The following is a 25,538-nucleotide window of genomic DNA, read 5'->3' as shown; positions in this document are numbered from 1 at the left end:
CAGAGAGCCCCGGGCTTCGTTTCTGGCCGGCTGTGAGCTGGCTATTAACCCACAAAAGACGGAACTGGTTATTTTTAGTAGGAAATATAAGGAGGGCAACTATTGCGCTTTACTTATGTAAGAAGGCCGTCGGAAAGAGGTGGGGCCTGAAACCAAGCACGGTTTATTGGCTATACATCGCAGTGGTGAGGCCGAGTGTGGTAGCCAACGCTCCACGCAGGTGAGAACTTCAGGCTGAGCAAAATTCAAAGAATGGCGATGATGTGTATTGGTGGGGTATTACGCTCTACCGTTACTCAGGCTCTCGAGATTCTCTTCCATCTGCCGCCATTAAATATGCCGCATCTCAGTGGTCTTGTACCCCTAGGGAGCATGCTTCCATTTTTGTGGACTGTAGACATGCTGTGGGGGCAATTGATTATGTTCCCTTGATGCTCTCATTCACGAGAAGCTTGATAGATTTGCTAACGACGGATCGGTCCATTTTTACACGGAGAGATCCAAACTCGATGTCAGGGTGGGTGGGGAAGTTTGTTCTGAGCAATTAGATGTTGAGCTCTCCTTCCGTCTGCCGGATCATTGTATTGGATCCGTGACTTCAATAATGCTGCAAAGATTTGAATACGGTATTAATACGATTGTAGTACGGTCTCAGAGCTTTCAATATCTTACATTGTAAAAAAAATTACTAAAGCTTTTCGTACATTTTGGAATACAATTTTTACAATATTATTACATACTTTGACGTTTGTTTGAAAAGTTCAATTTAAAGCTCTTTGCAAATGTTAATTTTTAACAAATGTTACCAAGTCATTAAAAATATTACCTTTTTAATACTGGATTTTAGGAAAAAAACTTAATAACTAGCACTTTATTGCTGAAAATAAATGCTAATTTATTTAATTGGTTATTTATCGCAACATTTATATGACAAGGTATAAGAAAAGCGTGTTCGATTTTTTCGATACATGATTTACTTTTATTTTACGTCGCTACTACGTATAAAACGCATTTAGGAAAAGTGTACAATGTCAAGAGCTTTTACTAAATTTTTTGGAATTTGATACTTTGTAAAATTTACGTCGTAAAAGCATTATTGAAGTCACGGTATTTCAGGTCGAGGTGGTCGCAATTGGGGAGGCTCTGCGCTGGCTTGATTGCAATCTCGTATCGGCTGGTGGCGTCAGTATTTTCACTGACAACTAGGCTGCGATAAGGGCACTGGGCTCTGAGGTCTCCACGTCTAGAACTGTCCAGGACTGCAGGTCGTCTCTCAACAAGATGGCGGGACAGTTCGAAATAAACTTGGTCTGAGTCTCCGGACACAGTGGGATTCCGCGGAACTGCGAGGCGGACAAGCTTGCGAAGCATGGAACTACTCTGGGGGTTCCTCCTGTAAATGAGAACTTAGGCATGCCTCTAAGAACCCTTGGGCTACTGCTGCGCAACCAGGAAGTGGAGTGCACCAACCTTAGATGGGCTAATGGAGCAACCTGTAACACGACAAGGAATTCGTGGCCAAAGCTGGATTTGCGAAGCACAAGAGATCTGATCTCTCTCAAGCGGAAGGATATCAGTGCTGTAGTAGGAGTCCTGGCGGGCCATTGTCTGATTGGCGAACATGCAAGGAGAATGGGCTGCTCCGCAAGCGATCTTTGTAGGGGCTGCTGTGACGAAGGGGAAGAGAAAACCGTGACCCACCTTCTATGCTCATGTCCGGCACTGGCGAACTCCAGGCAGAGATTCCTTGGGTCTTACTTCTTCGGGCACCCTACGGACTTAGCGAATGTAAGCGTTAGGAATTTGAATCGATTTTTGAGGGGTTCGAGCTGGTTCAGATGAGGAGCGGAAGTGAAGAGATCCGGCGGTACTACAACGGGCCTAGCTGACCTATGTGCACCCTTCGGGGAGCCGCGACAACCTTACCTAACCTAACAATACTGTTGTCATGTATGAGCAAACAAAAATTAACACCCAAAGGTCAACTATTGTGACAGAGAAGGTACAATTCATACACAGAGTGATCAATGAAGCTATAAAGCATTATATCACTCACACTCTGGTGATGTCACAAACGGCAACACAATATATGCGAATCAGCTCAATGCCCCTGAAAGCCGAACTCAAAAACAATTCACACAAATACCGGAACAAAAAAAATACAGAAGATTTTTTAAGTAAATTTTGCCTAAATTCCTAATATAACTCTAGTTAAGTAAGCTTTTCAAAACGTAGGATACGTGCTAAGTGTTAACTTCGTAATTTTTAAATACACAACATATGTGTATATTAGTTTTAGAAAAATAATTGGGCTTTTATAATTTTTCACGTTCAGAAATTTCTCGTATCTCGTTATTTCGCTACGAAAACGTTACGTAAAACTTACGCTACGAATCTACGAATCTACGCTACATTATGTAAAAAATATGCTTTAGCCAGAATATTTACTTATAACCATATGTTATTATGTATGTATGCAGATAAGTATGTACGTCACAAAACATACATCCATATTAGTTATAGAATTATTGTTAAAATTTTTAATTTATTAATCAATCCACTATATACAATGTTACTTGTACCTTAAATTATAAACTCAATTTAAATTTATTCCAATTTAATGTATACATAATATATGTGTATAAATCCAACTGGTAACCTATTTACACCTTCAATTTTATTTCATTTAAATTTCATTATCGCTTGACATTTATCACCTTTTACCCCAATTTTATTAAGCATTATAACTGTTCAATTTATTTGAAAGTTTCCTTTGTTCATTTAAATTTTTTTTTGTTTTCAGTTACAAGCACGATTTCCAGTTAAAAAAAGTTCATCTTGCCTCGTAGAAATTTTTTTTTCCTTATTTTCATTTTGCCTTTTTTTCATGTATTAATGGAAGTAATAAATACAATACATGTTCCCCCATTCACAAAAAAAAAAATAAAAATTATATAGAAAAGGGTTGTCATGGCAGGGAAATCAAAATTTAACACGCATTCATTTTCATTTTGGCGATATTAACGTGAGAATTATGGTTTTTACAATAAAAGTGGAATTTTTCACGTTCTACATTTAATTTAAAAAAAAAAAAAATATTTTTATCGGAAATCGAGAAATCATCTTAATTCATTTTTTTTTAATTTCCAACTATGGTCCTCTTCAATAACTCTTCAGTTCAATAATCTCTTCAGTTTACTTATTAAAAAAATTATATGTCAATTAAAAAATGTCAAACAAAAATATGACTCAGTTGTAGGTCGTAGTTTTAATTGTTTTCTCTATTTGAATAACAACATTTCTCGGAATCAGTACAAAAATATTGCTCGGGAAAAAGTTTCTCTAGTAAAGCTAGAAATTCTCTAGATATTTGTGTACATGTACATATATTTCAAATTTATTTTAGGATGATTATAACGATTTTGGTTTCGATTTTAAATATAGAAGCAAGAAAGAAAAAGAAATTTTGTAGAAATATTTTAATTTTCAATACATACCACTTTTATAATGCAAATTTATGTATATCATATATGAAATAATTAAGACATTAAGGTATATATTTACCTTGGCAAAAAATCGTGCCAAGGTCGTGCACGATCCCCTTGCACGACCTTGGCAAAAAAAAAATCGAAAATTTTTTAAAATTTTGCACGACCCGCTACCTTGGCAAAAAATCGAAAATTTTTTAAAATTTTGCACGACCCCCTACCTTGGCAAAAAATCGAAAATTTTTTAAAATTTTGCACTACCCCCTACCTTGGCAAAAAATCGAAAATTTTTTAGAATTTTGCACGACCCCCTACCTTGGCAAAAAATCGAAAATTTTTTAAAATTTTGCACGACCCCTTACCTTGGCAAAAAATCGAAAATTTTTTAAAATTTTGCACGACCCCCTACCTTGGCAAAAAATCGAAAATTTTTTAAAATTTTGCACGACCCCCTACCTTGGCAAAAAATCGAAAATTTTTTAAAAACGACCCCCTACCTTGGCAAGAGATGGAAAATTTTTTAAAATTTTGCACGACCCCCTACCTTGGCAAAAAATTATATATGTATGTTAAGGTATATATTACGTATTAATGAAGAAATAACAACGTATTTTGAAAATTTCAGGAACTTCAGCAGTAAACGAGAACTTTAGAAAGTTAAGGAAATGCAAGAATTTTAGGAAAACTCTTAGAAAAACTTAAATGCATACGAAGTGTGCAATCAATTTTAATAATGAATAAGTAAAATTCCAAATTTAATTTCAAATAATGCATTCAATGTTGCAATAATCTGTCTATAAAAATTATGATACGAGTATTAATAGAATTTTTTACCTCTTCGATATATTCCGCGCAAAGGCATAATTTTCGAGTTATTGATTAATTAATTTAATCTGTAAAGTATTTATGTTATTAAATTCCTTATACTAATTAATTAAATTTATTACATTAAAATGCATTTGCATTTCTCATATATTATAATCAAAAACACAAAACTATATAGTGACTAGCAGCTTTTAAGTAATTAATTTAATTTAATTTAACTAGCTAATTTTTGTCGTAATTTTGCAATTACAATAAAATCCATGAGAATGAGCTCATTATCTATTAAATAAATTAAATAAGATTTTTTTTGGTTTTTGACAAATAATAGTAATTTCACATTTGTTTTTCCTTATTTATTATGTAGAAATACGCAACTTATTAGTCGGTCTCAATTAATTTTTAAAATTAAAATTACTTACAATGATAATAAATGTTAATTAAAGCTTCTGTGGATAATAAATTACTTAATTATATTTAAAGTAATTACATAGCACACCTATTTTCCCTGAAAATTACCTGTAAAAAAATAAATTTACATAAATAAAAACTAATCAATTTGATTTCTTTCAAGCAAATACAAGGAAATTGTTATAGTGAAATTAGGTTTCAGATTATTTTGCAACCTCGCACATACATATATATGTATAGGTTATATACGTTTTCTAAATTATATGTTAAATTAAATTTATATATTATCATTATTTTAATTATATTTTTTTATACTAAGTATGGAAGTTGTCGTAATTCTTATTGAAAATTAAATGTATTTTTGAAAATAGCTTCCAAATATGGTAATATGTAACATTCAAAACATACATAATGAATCAATTGAAATTAATAAATTTGTTATTTTTTTTCAGAGTTCAATTGTATTGCACCACTTTTATGAACTATATTCTATACGAATATAATGCGCTAATTGTAATATTCACGTATGCGAGAATGCAGTAACTATATGACTAATGTTTTTTGACATATGGTTAAATTAGTTTTGAAAGTGTTGGACATCACTGTCTCAATTTAAAACAATTCCAAACATATCACTTATTGAACTCTTTCCGACAAAAAAATAGCATTATAAATGAAGTTTTATTTATTATATTCTACGAATATACTTGAAGAAAAACGTAATATGAATAACAATACCAAAAATGTTGCATATAGAACAATTGAACCAAAAATATGTTTAAAGAATTTCATAAAATTTTAATAATATTAGAAATTTTCTTGCTAAAATGCTAATATTTGTAAATGCTACATTTATAAAATTTTATTTCATCATAATTAAAATATCTATGTTCTTCTCATAATATTTTTGTAAGCAATTAAAAAAGAACACAAAAAATTGCTTATCTTTAAAAAAAAAAAAAATATAAAAATTTAAAATCAGAAGTAAAAATGAAGAGGCCTAAGGAAGGTTAAGAAGACGTAATGCTCAAAAATTTTTGAAACGAAATTAAAATCATTAAAATTGTAATATTTGAAACTATATTTGAAATACATATTACAATTTTAATAATTTAAGGCTATTATGTTTGATAATTTTCAAAATTTTAAAAATTTTAAAAATTATATTAAAATATTTTTTTAATAATCATAAATTTAAATTACTTCCGACTGAATTTTCTAACATTTTTTTAAAGTTTTAAATGCTCACTAATTTAATTTATTACTCTAAGAAGTATTATCCAATTTTTTAATTATTTATTTTTACTAATGAACCTTCGATCATGAAACTCAAAACATAATACGAGTATTTACATTTTCAAAATGGTTAATAATGAAAATTAAGCCCAAAAATCAAAAGATTAAGAAAAACGTTTTTCTTTTTATTTTGCGTGCCAAAAAACATAAACGCGCTTTATTCTTCAAGTATTACAAAAAATAATTGCACAAAATTGCTTTAGAGAAAACTTTTGTATACTTTTGATTCAAAAGAAATATTAAAATTACAACTATTTGAGTGACTTGCAAGCAATTACATTCATCCGCAAGTAATATTTTAGATGTCCCCGTTTTAAATGTCGAATTTAGTTAAAGAAATAAGCTGTGATCGATCATTCTGAGTTTAATACCACTTTGTGGCATTATTATTCATAAATGTTTTGCATGAAATATTTTGTCATTAAAAATGTGTCACAAATATAGAATAAAAACATGATTTTAAAATGAAAAACATTGGAAGTTTGGTGGCTAGAAAGTGTATTGAATTGCATCCGAAAAGCACTTCATTATTTAGTAACACGTTTCGACCATGGGGAATCCTCTTGTTTTAAATACGATCAGTCAGCGACGGAGTAAGACTCAATACATTCTGGTTATCAAAGTTTCTGAATGAAACTACACTTCAATGTTATGTTTTCAGTGAATTGAATAAATTCATGAATTAAGCACATATGTATATGGTTTTTACAAAATGTAAAATAATGTCCAATATCAAACCTTTTATACGATTGATATTTTACTAAAAATATAATTTTTACGATTGATATTTTACTAAAAAATTTGATGCGTCTCCACATTAAATTTTTGAAAAACCAAGAAAAATAAAAGCAGTAAATTTTTCAATAATCTTAAATATTTAATATAAAAAACTACGACAGGCTAGGCACCTACCTAGAAACTGGCCTTATGCTAGTAGTGAAAAAAGGAGAAAAAAACTTAGGCTTCCATTAAATTCTATGACTTAGATATCACACCGCGTACACGGATTTCACTCAATGTAAATCGAATGGAGTTTGACTTTTTCTGTCAAACAATTCCAACAGATGATTGTACATGTACATCAAACTTAGCAGTACTATTTTTGAATGTTAAGAAAATTTGATATAATGATATGTTTACAATCAAGTTTTGTAACTACCATTTCTAATTATTTTATAATAAATTAATGAAAATTAATTGATTAATATTTTAATTATTTTCAAAAAATTTAAATATTTCAATAAAGGCCTTTTTAAAATATAGTTATTAATTTCACTGTGTCAGTCCGTTTGTACGTTCAGCCGTTTGCTTACAAAATTTTTATACATTTTAAATAAGAAATTTGAAATTTAAACACAAGTACAGACCGTGTTTAGAAATCTATTTGTCTAATTTCTTTCTACTATTGTAGAGGGGCATTTTTACCTTTTACCTGTAAAAGTTATTGTCCAATAAAATTCTATAATCCTTAAAAAAAATTAAAAAATTAATTTCTTAGCCATCAAAGAGGTAGACTGCACGAACCCAAAGTTTTAGTAGATTTTAGTCATTAATAAGTAATGTAAATTGCAAAACGTTTTTTGCACTTTCCTACACCTTTAAATTAGGAAAATACCTATATTCGTCGCCAGATCCTCCAAACCTTTAAACTTATCGAAATTTCTATAAAACTAAAGGCAAATAGTTCACCATTAAAAAAATAAAAATCGGACCTATGACAGTGTCTCTTATTGGACACTGCATAAAATCTAATTGAAAATTAAAATAAAAGAAAAATATTTTGCAACTGCAAGATAGCAATTCAAATATTTATTGTTTTTTTTACAAGAAAATTTCTACCATATTTCTTGTTTTCTTGTTCAAAAATCAAACACAAAAATCAAGATTATCGATTTCTAGTGATATGAAAGTTTTCATTTCACCATGTGATTTTTCACTAAATTTTGCAGCATAACGTGTTTTAAAAAATTTCGTGCTTCTTGAAATATAATCGAGTTGAAATAGATTAAAATTGAAAAAAGAGGGTTTTTTTTCTTATTATACAATTTTTTACAATTTATTTATAAACAAAAATTATAAATAAAAAATTTATATTTTAAATTTTAATAAAATACTCCCACATTATGCACACAATAATGATAAAACAGAAGGGGAAAAAAGTGTATAGAAAGGTGAAACACCAGAGTGGCACTATACTTGACTACTTGTTAGCTTTTTTTGTAATTTAAATAAATATTGTGGAGCTATTTCACTGATTTTGTTTAATATTTTCATGCAATTTGTTTATACATTGTTATTGTTGTCTTTACTTTTATATTTATCAATCCACGACCTTGTTGCCTATAACCTCAATAGTTTCTTTTATAATTCAGCACTTTCATTTTTTATCGATTTTTTATTTTTTTTTCATCCCAATAAAAATTTTAAATTACTTTTCTTTTTTTTCAATTGTTTTTCTATAAGAATTTTGATTTTAAATAAAAAGTTTAGATAAAAAATAAGAATAATTAAAAATATAGAAATTTTTTCAATATTAATTTGGGTGGAAAAACAGTCAGAAAGAATCATTGAATACTACACAGAAAGTTTGCATTTATTAACAAACACAACCGATTTTTATAGGAAAGAGCGGCTAATGACATATCAATGCACATATAAAGTTGCACCAGGTACAAAGATTTTTAATTATGTTGCAAGCAGGTAATAGAAACATGCAAATAAAGTCACTAATGGTTTAGTTTGTTTAATTAATTTTATTTCTGTTTATTTTTGGTTTTTTACTACGAAAAAAACATTTTTTCAATAAGAAAAACTCATGCAATTATAAGTATGTATCTAAAAGAACTATTTTGACAATTCTCCGGTATATTGCCAATATATATGAAGCATCTTCTAATGTGCACATATAAAGGAAATTCCTAAATGTTTTCTCTAACCTGATGATGACTAAATATAGCCTCATTTTGGATTTAAATATGTATTAAGTCCCTAAATTGTATGACTGAAAAAATTTCTAAATCCTTAAATTCAATTTCAACACTACATTTACTAAGAATAAAATTTAAAAATTTTGTTTAATAATTCAAAACAGGTTGAAGTGAACAGAATTTTAAGTTTACAAATTTAAATTTGTACTTAATTAATAATGTTTTCCAAGCAGTATGGGAATGAAGCTGCACACAATAAGGAGGTTGTGTAATGACAACCAATTTTGCATATATTGAGTTTTCGGTGAAACGCATTTCTGCATGCGCAATAGGAATGCGTAAATAACTATTTTTATAGAGATCTATTCGTCTGTCTTTCTGTGGGATTATCTGTCTGTCGGTCTGTGTGTGGACGCTAGTCCGGCTGAACCGATTTTGTTAAAAAGTTTATATATGAGTTTATTTCGGCTGTGTTACGAATAGACAAATTTTTAGGACATATAAACCTCTAAGAACTAGATCTTTCTGCATGCCGACTGAAATTTAATATTTCAATTTGGAGGCTCCGAACTTGGGACCGATTTTAGAATTACGAATTCACAGAACAAGGAATTCCGATAACACAAAGCGAAACTCTACTGAGAACATAACAAATTAACATTTTTCTGGTTATGGTAATTAAGAGTTCACTAGCGTCCTTAAAATTGGAAAAAAGTGTTTAAAAGGCATTTTCATAATTTTCAGAAACATTTTCGGTCAACTAGATAATACCTATTGCTGTCGTTTATTACCCTTACCACATTAGATTTTTTAAATTGCTTTTGATTGTAAAACCAATAACGAGTTGTTCGCAGTTTAGCAAAATTTAAAAGATTTTCATTTTTTGTTTTTGTTTTCTTAACTTTGTTTTGTTTTTTAAAATCTATCTTGTCGTGGAGTCACTTGTTATATGTGCTTAAGGCGTAAGAGATCATACTTAAAAATACAAATACATCAATCATTGAGTTGTTGAGCTCAGGGATGGTACGCAAGTTTTTGTTAGTAATTTCAATTTATGCAGTGCAAAATTTTCCATGCACTACAATAGAAGTTGAAATTTTCCATTTATAATGCCATTCTTACTTGGGAATAAACAGATTTTTTAAACTTGAAAAAAAATCATGAATAAAATTTACTTGCGAACCGCATTTCGTTATTATTGACATAGACAAAATTTCTAATAAATTTGATAGCAAAAATATTAAGGCTAACTGGCAACCATTGAAAAAATTTTAATACTATTGCATACACCTTTCTGTTCTTTATTGTTACCTTCATATTTTGTGCATGAAAACTGTAAAATTGATTGATTCACTGTTGTCTTATATTTAACAATTATTGCTTAAATTTTATCTCTTCTCAATGGCATTAAATAAAAAATAGCGAAATAATTAATTGAGAAGAAGGGGATTTTTCAGTCAATTGCAAATTAATTGAAAAAAAAAATCCAATCTATCTGAAAATTTATGTTATCATCAAAAACGAAAAATATTATCGTTGTTATACACTTAAGCTCAATACACTGTAGCTTGTGCTTGCTGAATATTTATGATTTTGCAAGAAATTATATAGTAGTAAAAAAGTGCTTTGACCTTTTAAACTGAAAGGTCACTTTTATTTATTAATACAAAAGTAATGCTTATGAAAATGAAATTTTCTTTTTGTAATTATAAGAAAAACGTTTAATCGCGAAAGTTTATACATTCTTAGTAAAATATTTAAATTGTTTAAATTGATTTTTTTTTTAAATTCTTTTAAAAAATAGTAATTTACTTTATCTTATTTAATTGGAGTGTTAAATATAAAGATAATGGAAGACAATTTCCATAATTTTAAATATTTCTCGATGCAAAGTTCACTAGCATCGACTTAAAAAACCAAAATATATAGATGATATTTTACTTTCCCGCCTTCCACTTCGAGTTATTGAATATAAACTTAGGTATTTAACATTTATAAAAAAATTTTAGGTAATTTGGGAATGGAGAACTATTTTGTATGAAAATTCTAAGAAATCTGTTTTTAACATAAAAGTATGAAGCCATCTGCCGAGATAAACCCTCTGTTGTTATAACTCGTCTCAATTCAACTGAACTTGTTTTTATAAATTATTAAAAATTGTGAAGGAATATTATATTGAATATTATATTGACAGCAATCAAAAATTTAGTTTATTGCATTTCGTGAAAAATATTGGCTAGACATCACAATTAACTATACTTTACAACATTATTAAAAAATTTTCTGAAGGACATCTTCTCTTATAAGTGATAAGAATATAAAAATTTTACGAATTGAAAACATATTTAAAATTCCTGTAATTTTTATTACACATACTTGTCTTATAAGATATAAAATTCGTATTGCAAAACACATTGAACATGTGACTAAGTATTTTAATAAGAAATTCTGCGAAACTTTAAAGAAATATTTTTGCATATACAGTAAAAAATATACAGTAAGAAATTTTTTTGAATATATGTAACTCGCGTAAAAGAAGAGTTCCTTTGTTAACAAAAAAAACATTGGTTTTACACATTTTTATACTTTATCGTAATTTAAGAGCTCATACGCATATAAGAGAAATTGTAGGAAAAATCGGATATATTAACCGACTGTGCCCCAAACATTCATAAAATTATTTATTTGAAAAAAAGATTAAAAACAACTTTTCAAGTTGAATTAAATGGTTTTTGTATGATTAACGTTCATGCTTTGTAGTCCAACAAGTGTCATTGCTTTTTCAGTAAAAATACATTCATTTCAAAAATAACTTAATCAATTTAAATTGATATTCAAATCACATTGATATTACATATTGGTATGCAAGTGCTTTCAAAAATATAAGCGAAAATTCGCATTGTTAACAACTTTGGATTTTGTTATTAGTCATTCTTTTTTGTATACGAATTGAATGATTAAATGTTTTTGATTAATTTTACCTTTTTTTTACAGATTTGCAACACTTGCGATTTTTAGCACTTTTGCAAAAAATTTTTGAAAAAAGTGCTTATTAGTTTCACTCTATCCATCCGTCCGTCTTTCCGTGAACATGTTTATTTATTTAATGTTTAATTCAAACAAATTCTGCTTTTAATGTCTATGAGAATCTATGCCTAGCTATTGATTATATTATTTCTCACATGAATTCAGCTGATGAAGTATTATTATTTGGGGATTTTAATCTTCCAAATATTTTTTGGATCCCTGATGATGAGGAATGTTACTTAATTCCTAATCAAATAGTAAATGATTCCGAAGCAGTTCTAATTGACAGCTGTAACGCTAACGGCCTTCAACAAATTTCAATAACTAAATTATTAGAATAAGCAATTGGATTTAGTTTTTACTTCTGACTGGTGTAATCTAATCTCTCATGATTGTAGTTTACCTTTAGTCAAAATTGATAACTTACCTTTAGTCAAAATTGATAACTATCACCCACAAATTTGCTGTTCTTACTTTTATGAAAATAAAACTGAAATTTTGTTGGAAGCAAATTACAAATTTAACTTTTCTAAAACTAACTTTATGGCTTTAAATAATTATCTCCTTTCAATCGGCTTCAGCTCTCTTTTTTCAAACTTAGATCTTAACTAGATGGTTAGTATTTTTTCGTTAGTAGAAATTTCGTTAATTAAAAAAGAAAATGCGATCAATATCCATCTTTTATGAATTATATGGGCGTCGCGTTTAATAACTCATTTGATATCACAAACTTCTTTCGTGAATTTTTTTCCAGCTCTTATGGTAGTAATATTTTTGAAGTTGATTGCAATAATTTTAGTCGTTTACATACCTTTCCAATATTGCCAATTTCATCAATAGATTTTTCAGTTTTTCGAGTAAAAAAATATTTGGAAATGCTTGACGCAGATTGTTCTCCTTGGCCTGATAATGTGCCTAAAGTGATACTCAAAAATTGTTCTCTCTATTTAGCAGGTCCCCTATCTATTTTATTTACTCATTCACTTTCTCGTGGTCATTTCCCACAGTTTTGGAAGGAGTCCTTTATTAGAGCTGTACATAAAAATGGACTTAAAAATGATGTGACTAATTATCGGACAATTGCCAAGTTATCGTCCATTCCTAAATTATTTGAACTAATGATCTTTGATTTCATTTATGACCAATGTTCACGTCGATTAGTGCCAAATCAGCACGGTTTTGTTAAAAAACGGTCTACTACAAGTAATTTAGTGGATGCGATTTCCTTTTATTTAAATGCGACGGAGTCCGGTTTTCAAACAGATGTCATTTACACAGATTTGTCAAAAGCATTTGGCCTATTACCACATAGTGTGATTTTATATAAATTGAGCAAATTTGGTTTCCCTTCAAATTTGTTGGATTGGATTAAATCCTATTTATTGGATCGTAAGTACTATGTCTCATTCAGATTCTGCACCTCAAATCCGTTTGTTGCTAATTCTGGGATTCTTCAGGTAGTCATTTAGGTCCTTTATTGTTTATTATAGCGATAAATGATGTTCTTTCTATCATTAATCATAGTGAAATTATGATTTAGGCTGATGATATGAAAATCTTCAAAATCATTTGCTGCCCTGAGGATTCCGTTAAATTGCAAGATGACATCTTTTCTTTTTCGGCTTGGTGCAGCCACAATAACCTTCTTCTTAATGTTAGTAAATGTGCAATAGTTAGTTATACACGTAAATCTGTTCCGATTTTGTATAAGTGAGAAGTCAGTAAACAGAGTCAATTCTTTTCGGGATTTGGGTGTTATCTTCGATGACAAGTTGACTTTTAGGTCTCATTATAATACCATAATTAACAAAGCCAATTCAATGCTTGTGAAACGCTTTTGTAAAGAGATGTGGTAAAGAATTCAATAATCCATACATATTAAAATCTTTGTATATGTCATTGGTTCGCTCCAATCTTGAATATGCATGTCAAGTTTGGTCACTCCACAAGAATTGAAGCGGTCCAGAAAAAATTCATCAGATTTGCTTTACACGGTTTAAACTGGGAAGACCCCAGTTTGTAGGAGCTTTTAGATACTAATAAATAGTTTATTTCGTTAGAAAATTTTTTTCCATCTCCACCCCTCTCAAGTCATCTGTTCACGAAATTTGTAAAATTTGAATTTTTGACACTTTATATGTTATTTTGACGAAACCGTAAGCTTTTTCAAATTTCTATAAACGCAAAAAGTTAACGGTAAATTCGGTGACTTTAAAAAATACAAATATTTTGCCTAACTCATGCAATTAACCCTTAAAATTGAGCATTATGTTAAGTCCTGTTTAAATTAATTTTTGCTTTATTTCAAAGACTGCATAAATCGTTCATCTTGAATATATGCAATCCTAGAAATAGTTTTGTATATGAATGAAAATATTTTTAATAGTGTGGTAGATATACTAGACTGTAAGCAGTATTTTCACGAATTATCGAAAGGAAAATTGCTACAATACAAACCATTGGTTTGACCCAACTTCATTCAATTTCATTCTACACTAATTCTGAACATTTTTTGATAGAAATATTTTGTAGCAAAATATTTCTATTTTTAATTCACATAAACGACAACGAAAGAACTATTGGAAATTCTAAGTTGGTGTTGTTTGCAGATTGTGCGTTAATTTATGTTTGTGCTGATAACGTATCTGAATATTGTGACAAAATAAATAGCGACTTGACAAATCTAAACAACTGGTTTCAAAAAAATGATGACAAAGAGATTAAAATTGACACAGATAAAGCCATAATTATGTGTTCTCTTCCATAATACAACCGCCGCGGCCATCGAACATAAGTCGTCTGTCCAGACACCGTTTTCATCAGAAGCAGAAATGCTGGGTGGGGCGAATCTGTCAAACGACAATGTTATGCATCTTAAAATGTTAAACGTTGGTGGAACGTTCCTGTTCCAGGAAACTTGGCTAGCGGGAATGAGTATCTGTAGGCTCAGAACGGTGCGATGCCTACGCACATCACGTGATCTGGGGAGCTCGGATACCAATATGAGACATGACTCACTTTTTTTTATTTTTTCTTGAGTACTAACTTCACTATGTAATAGAGGCTCACAGCCCACTTTCTTTACTAAAAATAGGCAGGAGGTTATAGATATAACCATTGCCTCACAAATTATTTCTCGCTTGGTTACGAATTAGAAAGTATCGCAACACCATTCTTTTTCTAACCACCGCTATGTATAATTTGAATTCGTTGCTCGGAAGAATTCTTCCTTAAGTTTTAGGAAACGCAAGCGGGCTGATTGGGCGGGGTTCCGAAATTTAGTAAGCGATCTCCTGGGACCCGGGGTCCCTTCGCGTCCTAGAAAGCCTGAGGATCTCGACAGTATGATCTGCACACTCGCTGAGGCCATAAAACGTGCCTCCAGGGGGACGTGTCCTTTAACTCTGATAAGAGGCAAACGGAAATCACAATGATGGTCCGAAGGGTTAAAAATCCTCCGTAAAAAATGTAGAACTCCAGTTAACACGACAAAATTAACCAAGACACCATCTGATTGGTACGCTTACAAAGATGACCTCAGGAAGTGCAAGGACTTGGGGAGTGGTAAGAGGTCTTCCTGGAAGGTGTTTTGCGGCAGGATTTGGGAGACTGCCGACGGCTCCAGACTTGTCAAAGCAAGTGGCCCTGTCGTGCCAAGTTACTTGATGGGTGCTGCCAACTCTTGTACCAATTCTGTTTCGGAATCTCTGAGCTGGTCCTGGATGCACACTTTTCTGAAGTTGGGAAACCTGAAGTTGATTTCGCTGAGTCCTTTGATCCATTCAAGTCGGCGAGTCCTATGATCATCTATGAGAGCTGTATAGATTAAACATACATTCCAAGAACATGGAATGTTACTAGGGTGGTCCTCATTCCTATGACTGAGAGAAGTTCTCACAGGTGCCCAAAGCATCTTACACCCATCAATTTAACACCATTTCTATTAAAGATATTGGAAAGTTCATAGACTTATACATAAAGAGTAACCTTAATCCAAAGTTTATATCTCCAGTACAACATGCGTATCGTAAGGCGAGTCAACGGAAACGTCTTTCCAATCTTTGATACGCTATATTGAAAAATCTCTAAACTGCAGAGAGTATACAATGGCTACCTTCCTGAATACTGAGGGCGCACTCAACAATGTCGAGCGGCGAGCTATCACTCAGGTTCTGTCGGGGCTCTCAATTCATGGCTCTCTGAGCGCTCTCATTGGAAACATGTTGTCAGGCAGAACCATTAAGGCCAGCTGTGGGGGCTCATGCATTGAGTGCTCCATTGGCTGGGGCACCCTGCACTGAGGGTTCCATTTTCCTCTTCTATGGAGCCTGCTGATTAATCAATTACTGGTATGTCGAGGAGGAGGGCTACAAGATGATAGTTTGCTTACGGTGACTGTATCTCGGAAGCATCTTCTTGCCCTAAATGGGCTCATGCGCAGGGCCCTAGTCCTTGTTTCGGACTGGTCTGCCGGCTGCGGGGTAAGTATCAACTCACAAGAGACGGAACTAGTTTTTTTTAGCAGGAGATACAAGATACCAACAATAGTTCTACCGATACTCGACGGAATCCGCTTATCCATTACCAAGGAGGGTAGGTTCTTGGGTGAAATTCTTGATTCGAACTTGAACTGGAGATCCTACATTATAAAGAAAGTAAGAAAGGCAATTATTGCGCTTTATTCATGAAAAAGGCTATGGGGAAGAGCTAGCTCGGCAGGTGACTACGGGATCTGCTGTGCGTTTACGAACAGCGTTTCAATGGTCATGTGACCCAAGGGGGCATGCTTCCGTTCTAGCGGACTGGAGATAATTGATTGTATTCTCCCGCGCTTTCATTCGCGAAGAACTTTGGGAACTCGGTTCGGCTCAGGCAAACCTGGCTGAGCGAGGGAGTTTTTAAAGTTTTTCATTTTTACTCGGAGGGATAAAAAATCGACGGCAGGGTAGGTTGGGGAGTTTATTTTGAGCAATTGGAATTTGAGCTCTCCTTCCGTTTAACGGATCACTGTAGTCGGCCGGTTGCGTCACTGTTTTCACTGACAGCCAGACCGAGGTAAGAGCATTAGGTTCTGAGGTTTCCACATCCAGAGCGCTTCTGCAGGTCATCTTTTAACGAGATGGCGGTGCAGTACGAAATAATTTTGATCTGGGTCCACGGACTCAGTGGGATTCTGGGGAACTGTAAGGCTGACGAGCTTGCGAAATAAGGAACTACCCTACTCCTTTTACATGAAAAGGAGCCTGGGCATGCCTTTAAACAATCACAGACTACTGCTCCTCAACGCGACACTGGATCGCACCAACCTTAGCTTATGGGCTGAAATTTGACCTTAGCTTATAGAAGAAATTTGTGGCCGAAGCTAGATTTGCGAAGCACAAGAGATCTGATTTCTCTCAAACGGAAGGATATCAGTGCCCTGCTATGACGAGGGTGGGTGGGGAGGGGAGAATGAAACGGTGACCCACCTTCTATGCTCATGTCCGGCGTTCGCGAACTCCAGGCGGAGATTTCTTGGACTACGAAGAAATAAGATCCAAGACTGCGCTACGGACTTAGTTTTTCAAATGAAGGGCGGAAAAGTAGAGATCCGGCGGGACTACAACGCGAGAAAAAAATTATAGTCCGATAATAAGATCTCCTATTAAGCTTAAATAAAATTGTCACTTACTTATTTATTAAAAATTGTACATTAATTAACAAGCTAGTAACAATTTTATTTAATTTAAACTTTAAAATGTCATTAAACATACTCGTATGTAATTAGTAGATTAGTATACGTGAATATTTAATACTCGTATAGTGCAATATATTATAGCATATCGATTATTAGGCGTTACAAACGATTTATTTTTTTAATGAATATGTTAGACATTGCTTGAATTTTTGCCCACATTATTAAAAAGGTGAAGCAAACTGAATTTCAATATTTACACACATCTGTACATATGTAATCATATAAAACTGAAGCAGTTCCTTTCTCATTGTATTACTAATAACACAGTTTTTTGCATATTCTTTCAATATACAATGGCACTCCCCAACAAAAATCTAATGAATATATGTTATTAGACGGGTAAATATTAATAACATAATATACCTTAACAAACTACTGTTATAAATATGTGTGGCACTTATTTATCTGGATAAAAAAAAAAACTTATTTATCTAGAAGTCAAAATCTCAAAATATAATAACACGTGCTCTTAGGTTACTTATGTAGTAACAAAAAAAAGCAGCAAGTAACGAAAAAAAAAAGAAAAAAATTCTTTGCATTTTTGATTCAAATTTTACTACATATAGCTTTTTAGCATTTTTCTAAAAAAAATTGAAAAAATATGCTTATTAGTTTCACTCTGCTCGCTTTTCCGTGAGCCTGTTAGAAAACTTCTACACCCTTTAAAAAAGAAAGCTGAAATAGAACATAAATAGATCTTCATTAGAAACTTGTTTGTGTAGAAGCAATTTTTTACCCAATTTCTCCTCCTGTAAAAGTACCCGATTCCCCTTCCTCTAAAAGCTTTAGCCAATTAAAACTTATTGTTATATAAAACTGCTTTTTTCAAAAAGCTAATATCGTTTTTCTTCCAGATGGTAAATTGCAGAAGACTGAAATTTTAGCAGCATTTAGATGATAATAAATAGTTTACGTTATTTTGTTAGAAGGATCTTTTTCATCTTTACTCTCTTCGAAAAAGTCGCTTGCCGAAATTGGTAAAAATTGGTATTTTCAGCATCTTATATTTCCGAATTGCAAGCTTTCAACAAATGAAGAATTCTAATTCTGAATTTTAAATAACAAATAAAAGCATCGGGCTAACGGTAAATATCAGCCAAATGTTATTATTTTCAATGAAAGAAGTTTAAATTATCTAGTAGTTTGTTTTCAAAAGCAATATTTTCGCTTTTTTTATAGAAAAGTTCTACTGGTTTGATCCAACTTTATTTTTCTCAAAAATAAAGGAAAATAATGAGTGTAGGAATAATTCATTTTGAAGTTATTAAATATTTATATTTTTAATGAGTCAATATAAAATATCCTACTTATATTTATAAGTACTCTTATATAAGAAGCGCATAAAGAAAATATTAATAAAAAAAAATACAAAGAATAAATTATGTAATTAAAAATGAGAACAGCACAAAAATATGTTACATAAGAATATAAAGAAAATCTCAAAAAGATTAATGAGCGAATAAAAAATATTTTTTTTTAATTTCGATTTCTAAATCTTAAAGTGATGTAATAATTTTACAATTCAGCTCAACATTTTTATATTTGATTTATCGAACATAAGTAAATTATTCCAATCACATTTTTTTCTTTTAATAACTTTCTTTATCGTTACCTTGCAACTGGAGTAAAATTAATGAACCGTAAAATAATATAATTTTAGTTAAAAAGTGTAAAATATTGTGTTAAGAAATTACAATACGAGTATTCTATTACATTTTTAATATTGTAAAAATTAGTCTATTAAATTATTTGAATGGAGATCAATAGAAACTGAAATGATTACTGGTATTATAAGATATAATGCTGGAATAAGTTGGAAATGGTTTACTTAGTAATACATCTAAGACACTATTATTTTCCTTGTTTTTTCTAATGCTAGCAAAGGCTCGTTTTTAGTCTACTAAAAAAATAACTCACTGATCTTGAGACGATTGAAATTTCAAACATTTTTTACTAATATTGCTAGATTTGATCAAAACATGTTTTAAATTTGTCAACAAACATAATGAAGAACATATTTAATTTAACTTAAACTACGCAATTAATTCAAAAGATATACTTACAATACTTAATTCAAAAGATCAGTCAAACATTTGTTATAATTTAAAAAGCTAATAGAATTAATAAAATTATAATTACATGAAAATTAATTAAATACAATAAGAACTTTAAAATAACAAAAATTTTATTGTCTACTTATACTTGTAAATTTAATTCATTTTTAATAACTACGAGTATTACTATATTAATTTATGTACATATGTAGTTTCATGTTAACCCTAATCAATTTATTGTCGCAGAATATTTGAAAAATTTGTGTAAATTCCATTTTCATAAATTAAAGTTGCTCTAATTATGCATTTTAAACATGTAAGTGTAATTTTCTCATTATTAATCTATACTACACATACGTATAAAATTACGGTTATTTCTTTTGTTTTCGTTTACCACTTATTTAATTAGTGCAGCTTCCATATATGTATGTATGTGTGCATGTAGTAGGTAGATTGTTGACTTCTATAATCTATCAGATTGTAGATATCTACAAATCTCAATACCTACATATTAATGAAATTTAAAAGAAACTTATAATTTTTACTATTATTCATTTACATACATATTCATATTCACTTTTATAAAAAACAAAAAAAAATAAAATTTAGTTATAAATTTTTACAAGAACGAGAAACGTCATATTTATTTTAGTTTTCCAATAGAAATTATGAAACTTAAACAACTTGAGTTTAATTTTTTATTTTAAGAATTTCAATTACTTTACTTTTTATATTTAACTTTAGGAGAACTATTTAAGAGAATTGTTATTTAAAAAATAACAATTGCGGGAACCTGTAATATACATATGTTATAACGAAAAGTCAACGAATTAGAATAACAACAACTTGTTTAGATCTAACAATCTTGACACAATTGAAAAAAAATGTTTTACTTCCGAAAATTTAGAAATTTGAACAATTAAGTAACATCTACCCTAATGTTAAACAGAAAACAACTTGTAAGTTGGAGGGACTATTCCAATGAAACGAATGAATTGGGCCAAAAAACTCCCAACACAGAACCACAAAATAACAGCAAAATCAGCCAATTTAACATGAGACCAACATCTGGAAAAGAACTAAGGGACTCAATCATAAACTGAAAGGCGACAAGACCGCGAGTCCAGGGGAACTGCTCAGGGCTGTCAGATTTGGCAAGAGGAATAAATAAATAACAAATCTAGCACAATTTACTTGTACAAATATTCCAATACTATAGACATAGACCAAAATTGTCGAAAGTAAGGATGGCTTTTGGCCAAAAGTGAAAGAAAGAAAGAAAGTGAAGATACTAGAATAGAATTCACAGGGAATTCCGACTGTTACGATTAATGAACCTAACCTTAAATATTAATTATGAAATTACTTACGAAAAACAACAAAAAAAAACAAAAAGATTTGTCTCAATACATCAACAAACAAACGTACATATTAACAAATTGACACAAATACATACATATATGCAATTGGATTATATTTTTGATTTTTAAGACTTTATAGCAATCTATGTAAAGAAATGTAACCATATCAAGTGGATTATTTATATACCACTGTATATGTACATATATGTGTTCGTAAGTTTACGCTATTTTGTATTTATAGCGGTCAACAACTCATATGAATTCCGTGCGCCGCATTGTACCTCACCAAAATGTTTTTAGGTGCTCATTCTACAATATTGCAAGTATTAAATAAAAAAATTAAAATTCAAAAGTTTTCGCTATTCCAATTCAGCGTACGAGTATCTGTATATGATTCCAGACTATAAAATATATGTACATACTTACATATAAGTAGTTATTTACATAAATTTATAATAGAGAAATACAAAATTATGGCTTTAATTGTAATTTCAACCGTTACAATGTACCACATATTGTTATTATCAAAGCAAAGAAACCAAATCCAGTTCTCGCGTAAACTCGATTTCGCTTTAATATTATTGTTGTGTGTACTTGCATATTTGTTTTTGGGCTAGTGAGTTGAATTACTTATTAGTTCATGAATATCGTGGGTATAATTATATCTAAGCATATTATAAATTTTTAAAATTTTTCCTCACTTAATAAAGTGATCTTAAATCAAGATTTTTCTTTATTCATAGCTTGATGATTAAACTTTTATATGTAGTTAATACAAAATTTATTTTAAACTTATCCTATTGAATATTAGCAGATCAAAGTTATTAACATTTTAGTAATAAGAAAAAAAAATCATATTTCATCAGCAATATCATAAAGAATCATGTTCTGAACAGCTAGAGGGTATAATGTAAGGACTTAATTATTATTATAATAGTTCAATAATTGATAGAAGCAGGTACAGTGTACTCTACTAGTTATAAAATTGATTAAAATGCATTTAATTTTAAATAAAATGTCCAAAACTTTAAACATTAAATTTGTTTTTAAAATTTATTTGAATTTTTTTAAAGACTTTATCCCTTATCAAGAACTACATATGTGCATATTTGAATTTTGGAGTATTTTGGAAAGTTCTCATCTATCTCTCATGTCTTATATACTCTAATTGTTAAATTTAGTGAATTTTTTACTTATTTTTTTATTTTAGTGAAATGTTCAGTAATTCCACTGTACAAAAATCAAGTATTTTTTTAAAGGAAATTCATTTTAAAATGGGGGATTAGGGGAGCAATATTTGTTTTCCTATAATCATTTAAAGATTTTTTAAACTTTATTAACATTATCTAATCAGCGAAGCAATACATGATTTAAATAAATTATAAATGATTTTTATTTTGTTTCTAGGTACCTGGCCATATAGGATTTAATCGGTAAATTTTTGATTCTTTTGATCTACTGATTGACTGCAGATGATTTATGCAATGCAATATGTCTTACATTGTACATTAGTACATGGCTTTTGTTCGTACATAAAGTTGCAGCGCACTTTTTCTACAGGGTATTTTGTTTTTGTACGAAATAAAATTAATTGGTATTTAGGTTCATCTGGTGTACTTCTCCAATTTGTAAAACTAATAGGTAATTGACTAACTATGAAAAAACTTCAGGAACCTTAATCAATCTATTTACCATAATATTGATGAATTATACCAGAATTTTACCCATTCATACCAATCAATGGTTCATCTTACCAATGCTGAAAACACTTCATATGCAAACCATAAAGTATTTTTAACTTTTATGTTTCAAGAATAAAGGGTTAGCTTCATTTGAGTTCTTTCATAATGCCACTTGTATATCTTGTCATAAAGCATTTTGAGTCCAGTTACTCAATATAAAAACTTGTTTTTTTTTGTCCAAAGCCCAAAAATTTTGACTTATTAAAAAAATGCGTCATCCAAAATTTTTGTTACTCGGTTTTAAACGAATATGGCAAAATCATGCTTTTGTTTTCTCCTCTTTATTTACATACATAGTTCTTAATTCTAGTTTACCTTTGTACACCTTAGTTTATTCCAAAAATAAAACAAAAACAAAATCACATTTAAATTTTTTAACAGCAGTTTTTCGCGGTTTGATTCAAATGCGGCTTGCACTCATTGTTTTTTTTTTTTAAATAATTTTCAGTACTTAATTCCAAAGCAATGAGGCAAAGTTTTTTTTTACGATAAAGCTGAAGAAAAAATTACAACAAGAATATTAAGTGGGTGGCATATAACTATGTACCGTAATAATTTTTTCATATTCCTTTGTTCATTTTTTTAATTTTATTTTTCTTATTTTATTTTCCTTATTTTATTCATTCTTATGATTTTTGGGGTCCAAACGTTAAAAAAAAACAACAGAAAAGTGAAATTTTTATGAATTAATAAAGGAGACATGACAACTATTAAAAAACAAAAAAAAAATTCAAATAAAAATCGCTTTAAATGATATGAGGAAATTTTTTTAATCAATTTAACCTCAAGAAAAAATAAAATTGTTTAAAAATCATAAGCATACTCGTATTTCTGGGTTTTTTAAAATTTGATGTAATTTTTATTTTAAAGAAAAATATGATTTAGGCAAATTAGTTTTGGTACAGCCTTAATAAAAAATCTAAGTAATATTGTAAGAAATTTTGTATGAAATTTTTATTAGCAAACAGTGGTGTTCTTTTTCATACAAAAATGTTTCTTGGATAAGAGATCTGATAGTTAAATTAAAAATAAATAGTATAATTGGATAAGAGATCTGATAGTAAAATTAAAAATAAATAGTATATAATTGGATAAGAGATCTGATAGTAAAATTAAAAATAAATAGTATAAAGCAATTTTTCTTAATAGTGAAGAACAGGTTAAATGAAGAATAGAAATGGAGAGGAAAGGAATTTGTTTCAAATATCCAAAGTACGTTCTTTATGTTTTAACCGGCGTAAACCGTATAAAACAAAAAATGTTATCAAACTTAAAAAATATTCAGAAACCAAATTTTCAATCACTTGATGAGAGTAGTCACTCTTAATAAATTCAAATTATAAATTTCATATATGAAATTATTTTATTTTAAATGTGTATTATGAGCTTATTTACAAAAAATTAAAAGTGGATAAGATAGTGAGACATTATGTACCAATAATGTTGTATATATATATATATATATATTCACATGCATTATCTATTCAATATAATAAATAGCTTTGATATAAATCAATTTTCAATAATCTGTATCTATTTCAATAAACCTTATCTATAATTTCTCAAAATTAAATTTAAATGTTAAACTTATAAAAACACTTATAAAAACAAAAAATAAAATAAAACGTTCCTGTTAAAGAATTTTTTTATTTTAGTATAAAAATTGGGTAAACGTCAAAAATGTGTACAAATTAACACAAGTTCACAAATATGAATTATATAATCAAATATTCAGGTAAACACCAGACTTTTATTAATTAAGTTGGCTCAAATCAATGGTTTGTAATGTAGCACTTTCTTCTTCAATAAAATACTGCTTTTAAAACCAATCTAGCTATGTACTGCATTATTAATATTATTTCCGTTCACATACGAAAATATTTTAAAAATTGCATATACTTAGGTTGAATTCCGTATTCGGAAATGTAAGGTGCCAAAAATTTAAATTTTCCAAATTTTGAGGGACAATAATTTAAGAGGGGGTGGAGATGGAAAAAATTTTTCTTTTAACGAAATAAACTACTTACTAGTGTCTAAAAGTTGCTAAAATTTCAAATACCTGCAACCTGCGGTCTAGGAGTAAAATGATATCAAAAATTTTAACAAAATGGATTTTAGATAATGATCAATTTTAACGGCCATTTTGGTTTTTTAAAGTTCAAATGCTCAATATGTTGCGTTAGAAGAAGCCAGCCACTGCTGTTCTACGTTTACAAAATATGAAAGATGCTTATGATTTCACTACAATGAATTGTAAAAAGTGCTAAAAATATCAATAAATAATTTATATTGGAAGATAAAAATAATATGAAATTTGATATTTATTTATTTTTTTTTTTTAATTATATACGTAATAACGACAAAATTTTCCTTGACCACACATTTTGACACTTTTGACATTACGACCTGCCGTAAATTATTTTATCATGCATGAAATGTCTAAAATTTCAATTGAAAATATGTATACCGTGTATGTATACCCGAATAAATGCTCTATTAATTTATACACAAACTTATATATGATTGTATTTAATGAAATTTCATTTTTAAAATTCAAAAATTATGATTTTCAATATTTTGGCAACACCTAAAATTGTATGCAATTTATTCATACAAAAACATACTTGCTTGCAAGAGTACAAGAGTAAGCAAGTAAAAAATAGTTAAATCACT

At 29.7% G+C, this 25,538-nt stretch overlaps 2 protein-coding genes across 5 annotated transcripts in view; one reads left to right on the top strand and one right to left on the bottom strand.

The window, feature by feature from the left end:
* LOC129607264 (signal transducer and activator of transcription B) overlaps positions 1 to 25,538 on the bottom strand; it is a 72,426-nt gene that overhangs the window by 12,797 nt on the left and 34,091 nt on the right. The window lies entirely within an intron of this gene.
* The window catches only part of LOC129607466 (uncharacterized), a 76,661-nt gene continuing 59,775 nt past the window's right edge, over positions 8,653 to 25,538 (top strand). Inside the window, exons 1-2 of the mRNA XM_055518495.1 lie at positions 8,653 to 8,717; positions 12,726 to 13,360. Coding sequence (XP_055374470.1) covers positions 8,653 to 8,717; positions 12,726 to 13,360 — 700 coding nt within the window. The remainder of the gene's footprint in view (positions 8,718 to 12,725; positions 13,361 to 25,538) is intronic.

Source organism: Condylostylus longicornis, unplaced genomic scaffold (genome assembly GCF_029603195.1).
Source record: "Condylostylus longicornis isolate FDR11 unplaced genomic scaffold, ASM2960319v2 ptg000027l, whole genome shotgun sequence".
Classification (NCBI taxonomy): Eukaryota; Metazoa; Arthropoda; class Insecta; order Diptera; family Dolichopodidae; genus Condylostylus; species Condylostylus longicornis.
The sequence above is the reverse complement of the archived record's forward strand: the minus strand, read 5'-3'. Positions and strand labels throughout refer to the sequence as shown.